Below are 13,995 nucleotides of genomic sequence, written 5' to 3'. Positions count from 1 at the left end.
TGTTAAGTCAAAGATTTCAACCATCACCGAGACCAGACACGCAGAGGACCTTTTTTTGTTTTTTTCTTCTTCTTTCTAGCGTCGTTTTGCCGGAAAGAGCCGAAGATGCCCGAACAAGGGTCGGGGCTTGCGCAATCCATCACAGCGTAGTTGATTTCAACGGGGTCATCTTTTCAAAATGGCACGTTTTACAAACGTTTAATTCGGTCATTTTGTTGTCTCTTTGTTTTGATGCATTTCATTTCGTTTCAATTAGCCGTTTTTAGTGATTTTATTTTGAAGGGGGTTGGGGGTTATCTGAGTTGTTTTCCTCACCTACACAATTGTGTTCTTGTTACTATTCCGTTTCATTGTGCATATCAATAATAAACAAAACTGAGTTTTACACTGGAGGGACAATCTAGACCTACTTGCGGTGTTTTTTTTTTCATTGTCCCTCTTTCAACAGATAGGTCAGCTGAGAACCATTTCTCATTTACAATGACAACCACTGGCGGAGATAGAGGAAGGTCCCCCGGTGGGCACTGGGCCCCCAACCACAAAACATACTTGGGTTACTTACATAGGGTGGCAAGATTATGAGTGTAGAAACAACATCAATTACAGCTTCATTTATTTTGTATTATGATGATTAGTTTTGTTAACGGTGTTCTATTGAAAAAATGTTTTGTCTGTATATTTGTAATTGGTGTTGCCAATGTTTTAGATGCGCATGCGTGTGTGTGCACGCACGCGTGTGCAAATTTTATTCAGTATGAAAGTTACTCTTGGCGTGGAAATGCCAATGTGGAGTAAAACATTATAACGCGCCTTTGACTGCCGTCCAATGAGAAGACAAAAAGGTGTTAAGTATATATCATCTTTATTTTCCATGGGTGTGACATAACCATTCTTTTTTTCTCCCATTGAGAAGTTGCGGCAGCTTGACGGAAAAGCTTGAGCGGGCCCAGTGCATGATGGGAGAGCAAACACTTCTCTTTGGGATGTAGCAGAAAAAGACAACAGTCCTCAAGCTAAAGAAAAAGCCACAAGCTTGACGTGAAGTTAGTGCTTTGTAATACTCAGCGTAGCCACGAGAGGCCGGATCTGGGACGCCTGTAATGGAGCGAGGCTTCCCAAATGGAGATTTTGTTGCAGCCGGCGACATGGGATCAGGTCACGCGTGAGCCAATCTTCCTCTCTCAAGTTGGCTCGGGCCAGTCAAGTCAAGTCAGCGCTCTTACCTGTCCGCAAATATCAAACCGGCAATTCAGCGGCCCGATGATCGAACTGGCTGCATCAAGTCAAGTCAAGGCAGGAAAAAGCGTCCCTATCCAGTTTTAACTCCATTTTGTTCTTTAGTTTGGGATTCCACCCTTGGCCACTAGGTGGCGGCACATGCTTGTTCTCAGCACAGCAAATTTGAAGCGTCCGCCTCCTTTAAACTGAAGCGAGTCGAAAGTCTGTGAAAGTCTCAGTCCTGTTTTGCCTACGGAAAGCAGTGATAGTGGTATATACAAGAAGTTCTGTTTAATAGTTTGGAAGAAACAGAATTGTCACTTAAATCCTTAAGTTTGGGTTGTACACGCTATTTTTTTCTTTGACGTGAAATGCGGCAAGCCAACTTTTAAAAAGCGAAACCTCAAGCATCCCAACTTAAAATTGTCAAGTTGGGGTTTTTTTACAGTGTAGTTGAGATTGCTACATGCTACTTCATGCTAGCATTGTCCAAATGTGCTGCTGATGTGATATCTTTCGATCTCAATAACTTCCATCTGGCTATAACCTGCGTGATATCTCCAAAACCATTCTCCACATTGTAAAAAAAACAACAACAAAAAAAACCTTTATTTGGGGGTGCTAAAATAGCAATTTAAGTTGGAACAACTTTAAAAAGAAACGATTGACATTTATGGCAACAATAGCATAACAAAGCAAGCCAGTTGTTTGCTCCAAAATGATTTGCTGAGTTGTTTTTATATCAACAACAAGAGTTTCTCAAGTTAGTCAAGTCACATCAAGCCTTTCAGTCCAAGTCTAAGTGGAGTCTCAAGTCCGTCAGGTCATTAAAACGTGACTCGAATCCGGCCAGGTCGCGATGACCCCAGCGATGACCCCATCTTCCCTGTTATGTCGTCTTTTGGCTAATAAGTGACGACTTCTGCTGTCAGCAACGTGTCCGCAGCTTATCAAACGGCAGTGTGAGCGTGTGTGTGAGTCTGTGCGTGTGTGTTTTTTTGTACAGCAGTCGTATAGTCCCTCCAGGCTCCGCCCCTCCTCTGACCGCAGTGCTTGGCGTTCTATGTCAGGTTTCCCTACACACACACGTATCACTTTATCAGGAACAGGTCAGCACGGCCATGACATCATCATACGCGAGCAGGCAGGTTTCACTCACTCAGGTCACAAGGAGGCCGAGCGCCAACGCGACGATTGCGGGCGCCGCCGACAGCCGGCCGGACCGAGACTCGGGCTGCGCCGGTTCCTGGTGAGTCTGCGGAGGGGGCGGGGCCTCTGATGCCGCCTCTTGACACTTCACGCTGCGCGAGCGCACATGAACACACACGTAAACAAATGAAAGCAGGCGCTCACACACGCACACTGGCGGGTCAAAAATGGGGACCGAAAGATGTCTAAAATTCATAGATTTGAGTTGAGACACACACCCACAAATATAATCACCGATTCACAAACAAGCACACGCCAAGATGCGCAGGCGTGCGTTATGAACATGGCGCAGCCGCCCAGTTGTCTGACGTTTCTATTTTCTCTTTGTATTATTTTCGAGTTAAAATGTTTGCGTTGCAAAACGTTTTGGAATGTTCCGTGACGCCCTCCTGCTGCCTCTTAGCTGACTGCCGTGTTGTCACATTCCCCACCCCCCCCGTAATATGTTGTTTGTGTTGGCCACCGGAGGGTGGTGTGCACGTGTTAGCTTTCAGCGCAAACCATGTGACTGCGCTAAATGCTCCAAAAAAGGCGAAGGCTGCGTTCACTGGACAACGGTGACGTGCGGGACGGATGAGCCCGACCGGAGCGTTCAGACTGCGCTGGCATCCGACGCACATATCGGATGTGGATCCCATTGATATGCACATACAAAGGAGGCTCGGATCAGAATGGAAAATCGCAATTGTATAGTATATGACAAAAATCTGATGCATGTCACACATGGGCAAAAAATATTGAGCTGCAGTATGAACTTAGGCTGACTTGTGAAAGCGTCCACTTGCGTTTGACTCCAACGACATTACACGCATTGCCTCGGCTTGAGTTTGAAAAGGTGGACGCAGCAGTCGGCCAACTGTGGGGCTGGTGTGAAGAAGAGACTTTTAGGTTTTTGCCGTGGTCGCGTTTTAGTTGCAGCATCGAGCTACTTTATGCAGGTATCAAAGTCACAATTTTGCTCTCGCAACAGCAGTAGACAGGACTCGCATTAGCATGAACAGTCGCTAAATCAAACTCTCCAAATCTTTCCAGAAGACAAAAAAAAAACCCATCAGCTTCTAAGGGGTAGCTTCTAAGATAGTGGCTTACTGTCTGAGTCGGGATGATCTACCGGCCTGGGGGGGCTGTTTCCTTAGCAACCGTTTCAGCTGTAAACTAAAATAATTGTGGCGAGGTCACACGCGCAAACTCACAGATGTTTGTTCAGAAAGACGCGGTCTGCCTCGCAGGCGCGTCTCTGAGTCTGCGCGGCGGCGGCTTGGTGGTCGGCGGCCGCCTTCAGGCTGGAGCAAGCCGCCACCAGATGACCGCTCTGGGTCAGGTTGTGCTGCAGCGCCTCCACGTGGCCTGGATGCAAACAACACCGTTACCGTGGCTACCAGCGGATAGCCGGCGCGCGAATACGTCCACGTCGGCTCCTCGCGCTACTTCTTACCTTCTTGATGCTGCAGTTGATCGGTCAAGTTGAGCTGATTCTGCTGCATACGCTCCGCCTCCTCCTGCAGCACGCTGATGTTGGCAATCAGGACCGCCTGCACACACATATAAGCAGAAACTGTCAACTTCAATAAACAGCTTGGAACGTGCTAGCATTAGCGTGTTAGCATTGAGCCGGTTACAGGTAAAAGTAGAATCCAAGCGCAGTACACCAGAGCACAGCAATTGTTGCTAATGACTCTTAAATGTTTGATGTGACAGTTCCAGAGAAAAGCAGGCAAGTGAGATGACAGACCAAGTGCAGACAAAGAGTCTATTTTGGCTGGGAAGGGTTCCGGGGGCCTGGACACGCAACGCAATCCAATCCACAATCCACAATCCACTGGTAGAAGAACAGGGAAACTCATGTTTCTCATGTAGCAAACAGCCACGGGCGGGCGGGGACAGGCAAACACGAAGCAGGAAGCGCCAAGGCTGAACTCGCAGTCTGGGCCTGAAGGCCGAGGTGATTACCAGGAACAGGACGCGGCCCAAATGAGGCCAGGCTTCGTGGCGTGCCCCCACCCACCAATCAAGCCACGAGTCCACAGGTGACGTTTACGGGAAAATCGGGCGAGGCCTGGCTTTGTGCGGATAACGTTCTTGGTTTGTTCAACGCATCGTTTACTCGTAGAAACGCCGGCGCTTCTTTGCGAGTTGTCGTCGTTTGTCGTGAGCTGCAAGTTAGTTGGCAAGTTTTTCCGTCTCATTCCCAAGCAGGATGTGCGCTCCCGATCCTCGTAAAACGCGTCGACGCTCAAATGCTGTTCTTGGGCGTGTGCAAATTCCAAGGTGGGGATTGAGATTGTTGCGTTGCTAAAGGTCACGATGATGCTCATCCTCCGGGAAGCGTTCGAGGTGGATATGGATGCGACACCGTGCATTGGAAAAAACACATTTGGTCCTTACATGGCTCGCCTACACGCAGAGGTTGCACATGATTCAAATGTGCTCAACTGACATCTTTTTCCACTCCTCCCCCCCCAAAATAATCAAATAATAGACATCCATCTTCAAATGAAGTCAAGGGTAATGACTTGTTTTTTCCAGTGAACTGACGCGTCGGGCTGGAACAATGGCAGAATAAAACAGCTCAATGAAGCCGGCTAGTCGGCCGGCTCAAAGACCTCAAATCCGGATGGGCGTGATCCTCATCTTGCGCTATCCAGATCACATTGAGCCGAGCTGAAAGTTCTCATCGGACAAAACTATTTGATCCGGGATTGCAAAAAAAAGGGGATTACCATTTAGATGATTTGTTGGAAAAGACCGGGCCCTGGGCTAGACTAGGATTCCGTGCTTCTTGATATCCGCTTCTCATTTGAACGCCTACTTCTGTTTGGTCCGGTTCAGGTCTGTTCTTTTTGGTTCTGTTCTCTTCTGAATCAATCCCGGCTGGCATTGAGTAAAAGCAGATGGCGTCTTGGATTGCAAAGTTTCCATTTTTGGAAGCTGCTGTTAGTCGGTTACCGTGACAACGGGATCCTTATCGCGCAACAACAACATCACGAAGACGTCAGCCGATCCTGCGGTCGTTCTGGTGCTAACGCTAGCTTAGCATGTGAACAGCAGCCTGCCGGCCTGCCTGCCAAGCCAAACATTCCTGGTGCGTTTTCAGTGGTGGACGGCAAACATGGCAACAACTACTGGAATAGGAAGGAAAGGGAGTCACGGCAGGAAGGGAGGAGGTGGGGGAGGGCTGGGGGGGGTGATGAGTCACAGTTCGTGTGTGTGGCACAAACAGTCACTTATTCCAAGTAACACGTTGAAGGCTGGAAAAGTTGTGTCGCTCTTAAGTTTACTCACTCCGCCTGAGGAGGGAGGGGGCCCCGGGGGCAGGGAGGGGGGGGACACTTTGGGCCTTAACGGGATGTTAAAATAGCAGAGGGGCAACAGTACGGCGAATAAATTCAGGCTGTCTAAATGAAGTGTCTCTACGATGAAACATGTCAATTAGCAGAGCTGGGCGTGGCCTAACCACCACCGAGTTCCCGTTTGCATATTTAATGGCCCCGCGTGGTCCCAGTCGGCCCCAGTCAGCCAAACGACGTCGAGAACGGGCTTAACCTGGACAATGTCACACGCAGAGTTAGGAAAAAATAAAAATAAAAAAGTGCTCTGCCAATTACGAAAACAAACAAACATGCGAAGAGGAGGGGGCCATATTGAATTTTTTTTTTTTTTAAGTTCGTCTCCACAGATGTCCTTCGTTATTTCGTCGTTCAACTTTTTTGCGGGTTCAGTGTATCACTGACTTTTTCTCTGTACTTAACCGCGGAATATTCGCTAGATCATAAACGCAATAATAATCAACTTGTTTCAACTAGTGGGCCTGCATAGAACATATTCTTGGGAAAAAACCCTTCCCCTTTAAAATACATTTCGGCTTCACCAACGTTCATCGTGTTGTCATTTGTTTGTTGTCTGTCACACTGTGGCAGGGAAAACATGAATGGTCTCCATTTTGTAATAAGGCTTGAACATGACGCGAACTGGAAAATGTGAAAATCTTTCCAGGTGCCCGCACACACACACCCCCACGCACACACCCCCACACACACGCACACCCACACACACACACACACACACACACCCACACACACACATTATTCGTGAGCTTCAGTCATTTTTGCAAAGAAAGGTAACCTTGTCCCTCACCCTTCGGATTTGGTATCATCACTTTGCTGTTTGCTGATAAGTTCCAATGCCCTCGCCTAAGCAGAAATGCGCATGCAGCCATCCTGCTTCTATTTCAAGCGTCTCCTTTTTTAATGGACTTTTCTGCTACGGTGCTCAGAGAAGGAAAGCGTTAACATTTCCCAGTCACACACGCACACACGCACACGCAGGCACACACGGAGTGTAAGTGAGACACTGGAATTTTGAGGGGGCCTTTCTTCTTGTTTCTTCAATTTTGCTGCTGGACGCTCACTTGTTGTTGTTGGTGACGCTCAAAGAGGAGCGTCCGCTTTCATTTCCCGTTCGATAAACATTGTGCAAGGCCGGGATGGATTTTAGCATCACACACCCTGGAGAGCGCTAACACGCACGCACGTGCACGATCGTAGCCTGCAAGAGCGCACACACACACACACAAACGCACACGCTCGTAGCAAAGTGTAAGTCTTGCGTATTCGGCGGGTACCTCTTGCGCGTGGCAGGCGTCCAAGGTCCGGTTGGCGCGACGCAGCCGCTGTTCGAGCATCGCGAGCGCGGCCTCCTGCCGCTCGAGTCGCTCGCGCTCCCGCGCCAGCCGCTGCTCCAGCTCGTCCCTGTCTTGCGCCCACAGCGCCTCGGCGCCCAGGATCTTCTCTCGGCTCTCCCGCAGGTCCTGGCGGCAGCGGGCCGAGCTCTTGAGGTCGGGAGACGTGGACCACACCACGATGACCACCAGAGAGATGACGGACCACAGGGCCAGCACGAGCAGCGCCGCCTTGGTGCCGGTGCCCATCTTGCCGGACTTGGACGCCGCCGCCGACGCCGACGCCGTCATGACCTTCCAAGCTCGCTCGCTCGCTCGCTCGCTGCAAAGTCGCTCGGCACACACTCGCGCGCGCACACGCACACGCTCCGACGGGAACTAGGGAGCGGCCTCCTGGCCTCTCAGTCCCTTCCTTCCCTCCCTCCTCCCACACCACACCCTGCCCACTTCCCCACCTTCTTTCCAATTCCTCGCCTCCTTTCCGTCCTCGCTCGTGCCCGCAGCACACGTGGAAAACTTTGACGCGCGAGAAGAAAGGAACCGCTCAGTGTGTCAGTCGACCTTCAGGTTACTTCCACTCGACACTTGTTTACAGCCACTCTCCAAAACTTCATCATGTAAGCCATCGTTGCACAATTGTCACTTTGCCCTCCCGTCGGAAAGAACTCGATAGTCCACAACCCCCCTCAGCCACCTCCATCGCAGGTACCGCGCTGGCGCTCCCACTATTTCACAGTTGTTTGTTTCCGTATAGTTTCGAGCATCTGATGGTGCTCCACTATACGAACTTCAAGCTTGGAAACGACTTAACCGACCCGCGACCGGCAGTAGATGGCAGCGACGTGCCGTTTTCCATTTGAGACCGTCCCAACATTACATTCCACAGAATTTTTGTCGCGATAGAAATTTTGACCGAACCTGGTTGTTGACATTCACATTTCAAATGTGGCCTCCGCTCTGTTGTGTTTCCAATCTAGCGCTGGTCAGCCCACCAGGCTTCGTGAAGCTGCCCAAATGACAAGCAAGCGTGCCCTGCTCAATCATGGCCAGACAAGAAAGTACAACAAGTGGCGTATTTATTCACTTGATTAACCCTTTTATAAACCGGGGCAAATCATTTGTTTATCCATTAATTTCCAAGTTTCATTTAACACTGTTTACATATCATTTGTTGAAAAGTAGTTCAGTACAAATGTTTTGGATGTTTTGCCTGGCTTGTTGAATAATTGGGGTTCCGAAATTGATCCCAATATGCTGATTGTTACTTTGGCCAGAACGGTGTGAAGGACAAGCTGGCCACAGGCTGCGAGTCTGACAAGTTGAGGCATTTGACACTCCCACACAGAATGTATGTATAGAATTTGCACTAGTTAGCACACGCGTGTGTATGTGTGTGATAAATGTGAGGAGTGCGAGGAGAGCAAAGGAGACTACATGCAATTACAATTGCTCACAGCGCTCTGAAACAGCCCCTCCGCCTCCTCTCTTTTTATTTTCTTGGGTGGTCCCAAATTGTATACTTAGAATTTGCTACTCTCAAAGGTGGGGGGGAACAACAAACAGTTCGAAGGCGGTGCGTGTGTGTGAAAGATCGTTGTTATTGTTCTATTCTGTCCCAAGGACTCAGCGTCCAACCCTCGATAAGAGCATTCGTTCCTATTTTGCAGCTGTGTCCTTCTCACGGTCCAATTCCTTCACCAACAACTTGGATTTACACGCTTCCAACAAGTTGATAATGCTGAATAAATGCCTTACAATACTTATAAGAGTAAATATGGGATCACTTGTAAACAATTATTCCCAAAAATTTAAAGCAGGAAACAGTTGTGCCTCATGATTTCATGCTGCAATTCACTTGGTTGTGCTGCTCCTTGAGACGTGCCCGCCATGGCCACCAGGAGGCAGCGCTCAGTCACGCAAACCAAGGAGAGAAGACGAGTTCTTCTGCGAATCCGTTTGCAGTCCTTTCAGTCCGAGCGTTGAGTCGACGCGTGCTTTGCAAACGTCTCACATTATCAACAATATTGAAATACAGTAGTGTAGTTGGCCCGAATGTTCAAAAGCAACAACGTCGTTTTTTGGGGGTTTTTTTTCTGGTGGTTTACATCTATGTCTGACTATGTGCATCTCTGTCTACTGTGCGGGAATGCGTGACCCCATGTGTGTTTGTGTCTGTATTTCTATTTGTATATGTGTGTGTGTGTGTGTGTGTGTGAGTGCTCACTCGTGCGTGGGGGGGGTGCGTGTGTGTGTGTGTGTGTGTGTGTGTGCGTGTGTGTGTGAACCAGCTGACCTGAGCAGGGAGTGAAAATATTTGGCAGCGGTTTGACGTTCCTGCCTTTAAGGCAGCAAGGAAAAATGAACAAAGTTTTTTATGGTCTTCCTAACAACGCTGTTTTGCGGAGTGTTTCTCATGTTGATGTGCTTCGTGCACTGCTGTGTTACCATGGTGACAATGACACGTGAACGCAATGCTGCTATTTTACTTCATGTTATTCACATGAAATCTTTCAACTGTTTCATGGGGGTATAAGAAGAGTTTGAAAAGCCAAAGAAGAAGCAAGACAGCTTATTTAACTTGTTGTTGATTGATGATGATGGCTCGATGGATGTCATAGATGATGGACACAGATTCGATGTCGATCTGCTTTGAAAGACGTGAAGTGAACGCCGTCAGAGGTCAAAAGCCATCCCGGGGTTGTTTGAGAGTGGCGTTGATGTGACTCTGGCGCCCCCTGGCAGCCAGCAAGGCAACTCGCTCGCGCTCGCTTCACATGACCTTTGACCGTTGAGAAAAGATGACTGATCACACCGGTCATAATTGATCATCGGTTATGATTTTCAGTTTGTCTTATGAAGACGCCCTCTACTGGACTGTAAGAGAATGACATCATTTTCACATCACAATCCGAAAGCGTTGTTCGATGTCTTGGAAGAACAACTTCACTGCATATTGCTGGGAGAGTGTGGAAAAAAGAATCAGCACAATGATTTTGATTGGTTGGTACGGAACTCACAATGAATGAACATATTCTAGTCATTGAGTTCCAACCTTAATAAATTTTCATCTATCAAAGCTAACCTTTCCATTTAACTTCAAGGAACAAGCAAATGAGTCAAATAAGTGAGACGCTAAAATTAAAATCACAAGGAAATTTGAATTGTGCAGCCTTAGATGATCATACGAGAGGACAGAGATAAACAAATCGATTGTACTCCTTTAAAAATAGATTGATTTTGAAGTTGTTCTCTTCAAATCCATTTTTTTCTTTGTCCTTTTGAAGGTGACTCGGCCGAGCGAGAGGGCGGCGCCCTCTACTGACTACTGCAGAAGGAAGCTCATCAGCCATGAAGGTAAGTTTGTAACTTCAGTTCACCGTCGTGATTTCAATCAATGGCAGCACTCGTCGGCATGAGCTATTGAAGATCATCTCGGGGTGCTGATGTGAGTGTAACAGTATATGACGGCAATAGAAGGTAGCACACCAACTTGGACACTAATTAGCCCCCGCGGGCCTGACGGGATGCCCGCGGGTCGAACGGGACCCCCGCGGGCTGTCCGTTCATCAACGAGCCAAAATGGACGCATGGCCTGGCATCATGTCACGTGAGCAGTGAGCACACTTGCCTCCCTCATCGTCCTCCCCCAAAAAGCACCACCTCCCCTTTCCTGTTTTTCTCCTCACCAACCGTCGCCCACGTGTCAGAGGAAAACGAACAAGCGAGCGAGCGGGCGAGCAGGTAAAGTTATGGCAATGCCTTCTTCTTGTTTGCTTTCACCCTTCTGAGGTTCAGCTAAGTGATGATGATGATGATGGTGATGATGATGATGATGGTGATGATGATGATGATGATGATGGTGATGATGATGATGATGATGATGATGATGGTGGTGATGGTGATGATGATGATGATGATGATGATGATGTCAGGTTTTGCTCAACAAGTAGTCTAAGATTTGTTTTCAAGTACAGCGCAGCCTGCATTTAACAGACTGATTGGGTGGAGGGCTCTTTTTTTTATCTGGCCTATAACACCCAATACGGTGCAAAATGATTGTTTTGTACATTTTTCAAAGTCTGAAAATGTCCAGTACAGTTCAAGATTATTTTGAATACATAAAAAAAGCTTGAAAGTGTTTGAACGCTTTCAATTTGATCAAAATGTATCTCACTGGTGCTTTTGAGGGGAGACTAATGGCGCACAGCTGCATGGTCTCAAGCGACAATGTTAGTGCGCTTCCTTTTTTTCACCTCGGTTAGCATAAGATGCTTGGTAAAAAAACAAACAAACAAGAAACTGTTGCAAAAATAGCATGCTGGCGAGACGCCTGAGTAAGTATACAACAGGCCAACAGGAGGACACCAAACGCGCCTTTCCAGCCACGTGCTAAGCTAACGTCCGTGCGTTGGATAATGTACAGCAATACCAATGAATTATTTTCGCCTAATATGCTAGATTTGACGACATCAAACTTTACATTTGCATATTATACGACTTTACTAAAAGGTGGCTCTCAGACTGTTTTCAATTTGACATCCATTGGAGTGTTTGACTTCTGATGGGTTTTTTTTCTCTTGAGATTGGCCTATTGTTTCACATAGATGAAGGAAGTCAGGGCAAGTTTGTAACTTGGCTTCAAACTTGAACTCTCGACCCCGTTTGGGGTGTTTGCAGGAAGGCGATGGCCGGGAATGTTTAGCACAGAGGAAAATGGCGCTTGCATCGCCTTTAAAAGATGTTCATCAAATCGTCTTTGACATTTTACACACATCGCAGCTCGCTAGCCTAATGCTAACTAATGTGAATAGAAAGTGCCGGTGATATGCTAACATTAGCTAGTCACAATTTCCCAACCCCTTGCGCAGTGGCTATTTGAACACAAATGGCAGAACAAAACACGTAGACAGGCACAGGCGTATCTTCTTGATCCTCTGCAAAAAACGACTGACTATATAGCAACTTATTCATTAGCAGCAGACAAGAAATCTATTCTTCCTGGTTTGTGTCCACATGACTGCATTCTACTGCCTAGGAGCAGCGCACTGAATGGGGTGCAGCGTGAAATCATGACGCACCAACTGTTTCATGCTTGGAGCGTCTGATCCCAAATATTTTTGTGAAGGTTGAGCGTGCCCCCGCCGCCGCCGCCACGATGGACACGCCCCTCGTCATGCTGCTGCTGCTGTGGTGAAAACGATTTTCCCCAAATGCAAAATCCATTTCAGCGCTTGACTTTTTGCCGCCTCTCACTGTTTTCTTCTTCTTCCTTGTCTTGCGTCTGTCAGCTCAATCAAGTCTCCAAGTGTCAACGTGTGTCTCGGCTCTTCCAGCTTGCAAACATCTGGCCCTGGCGGACCTCATCATCATCATCATCGTCATCATCATCATCAGCCACAAGGTGAACGACGTCCGTTCGCTCGTACGACATCCACACCAGCCACTCGCAAACTTTGCACATCAAGTAGCGCCTAACAACAAAAAACACGTAGCAGTAATGTTCGTCAAAAACCAGACTCATTTTTTCTTCCCAACAAGTGGGAAGTGGCTTTTTTCTGATTATTTCTTGTTCACTGTAAAAGGAGTTGTGTTGAAAAATAACTCATTTTGGGTCCAAAAGGGACCAACCCCCTGGGTCATTTTGTTCAAGTTCTTGAATGTATATTCTGCACTTGTTTTTTTGTTTACCTTGTACTTTTCTGTCTTTCGCTGTGTTATTGTCTTTCTTTTTTGTGCATCTTCATTGTGGGCCTTTTTCTGTCTTTTTGTGTTTTACTGCATCTTTGTGCCTTTTGTGCATTTTTTCACTCTTTTGGGTGTCTTTGTGATTTTGTTTGTGTATCAAGTGTCTTGCCAATCTTTATGTGACTTCTTCTGTGTAGTCTCAATTTCCTTTGTGTAACCTTTGGCGTGTCTTTTGCTGTGTTGCTGTGTGAAACTCATTTGAATACTTAGTGTGACAGAGCAAGAAGAGGAATGTATGAAACTAAACTATTGTACAGTGTATCGATCCTTCCGTGTGGTTACAGCCAACAAAGTCCGTTTCTTCCAGACTAACAAACAGAAAATCTACCTCCGTCACTTTCCGTAGGCATAAAAAGCAGGATGGGAGAAGATATGACAATCAAGGAGCAAAAACTAGGCAGAGCTTGAAATACATCCTAATGTACACATGGTAAAAGGAAGTCATGTCCTGCCATCTAGTGGCAGACAGTGGAATTACACCCAAAATAAACAGGTGGCAGAGCACACTTGTTACATACTTTTTCCCCCGAAAAAATCATCCCTGAGAAATAGCAAGTCAACAAAGGCAGAGTTTGCGATTGAATATTGAATACTTTTGCTTTGAAATAATAAAAGTTGAGGGGTATAGGCAGTGATTATTTTAAGTAACCCCGAAGGCAGCCCACGTACCACACTTTGGCAATCACTGAGCCACTACACATGCACCGCGCATGTCAATGTGTCTGTCTAGCGTACATCCCCAGGGCATGTTTTTGTTTTGTTTTTCGTCCTCTCCGCAGACGGGGGCCCGACAGTTTCCTTGCTGGCATCCACCCCGCTCACCGGGGCTCCGGAAGGGCACCGCCTGCTGGTTTGCGTGGTCAGCGCATGCGAGTCTCCGCCCACCATCCTTTGGTGGTCGAACGACGAGCTGGTGACACCGCCCGCCCTGGCTTCGGGGATGTGGGCGGGGCCGGACGGTGGCCACGGCGCCACCTCAGTGTGGGAGGTGGCGGCAGGACATCCAGCTTCTGCCGCATCGTACGCATGCGGGACAGTCCAGCGAGGGCGCGTCTACCGACAGACGCTGCGTACACAGTAAACGGGGCAAAACTACAAACATGGCCGCTCCGTGTCACACAAATAAAAACACGACAAGTCAACAC

At 47.7% G+C, this 13,995-nt stretch overlaps 2 protein-coding genes across 7 annotated transcripts; one reads left to right on the top strand and one right to left on the bottom strand.

Moving 5' to 3' along the window:
- Positions 1 to 845: 845 nt before the first annotated feature.
- LOC147139242 (uncharacterized) lies at positions 846 to 7,506 on the bottom strand. Its single transcript, XM_086046553.1, has 5 exons — positions 7,049 to 7,506; positions 3,863 to 3,959; positions 3,621 to 3,774; positions 2,378 to 2,519; positions 846 to 2,294 (listed from the first exon to the last, which is right to left on the bottom strand). Exons 1-4 carry the CDS (start codon positions 7,394 to 7,396, stop codon positions 2,378 to 2,380), a joined length of 741 nt encoding a protein of 246 aa, XP_085902679.1. The 5' UTR covers positions 7,397 to 7,506; the 3' UTR covers positions 846 to 2,294.
- LOC147139241 (uncharacterized) lies at positions 6,784 to 13,992 on the top strand. Of its 6 annotated transcripts, none has more exons than XM_086046559.1 (5): positions 6,784 to 7,672; positions 10,390 to 10,459; positions 12,231 to 12,295; positions 12,394 to 12,506; positions 13,630 to 13,992. In XM_086046559.1, exons 2-5 carry the CDS (start codon positions 10,454 to 10,456, stop codon positions 13,929 to 13,931), a joined length of 486 nt encoding a protein of 161 aa, XP_085902685.1. In that variant the 5' UTR covers positions 6,784 to 7,672; positions 10,390 to 10,453; the 3' UTR covers positions 13,932 to 13,992. The 6 variants fall into 6 exon arrangements, with proteins under 6 accessions (XP_085902685.1, XP_085902684.1, XP_085902683.1 ...); XM_086046558.1 differs by having other exon boundaries at positions 6,784 to 7,722; XM_086046557.1 differs by having other exon boundaries at positions 6,784 to 7,810.
- The last annotated feature ends 3 nt before the right edge of the window (positions 13,993 to 13,995 follow it).

The sequence above is a fragment of the Filicampus tigris genome, chromosome 12 (assembly GCF_054856515.1).
Source record: "Filicampus tigris isolate MCC_2025a chromosome 12, RoL_Ftig_1.0, whole genome shotgun sequence".
NCBI classification, from domain to species: domain Eukaryota; kingdom Metazoa; phylum Chordata; class Actinopteri; order Syngnathiformes; family Syngnathidae; genus Filicampus; species Filicampus tigris.
The sequence above is the reverse complement of the archived record's forward strand: the minus strand, read 5'-3'. Positions and strand labels throughout refer to the sequence as shown.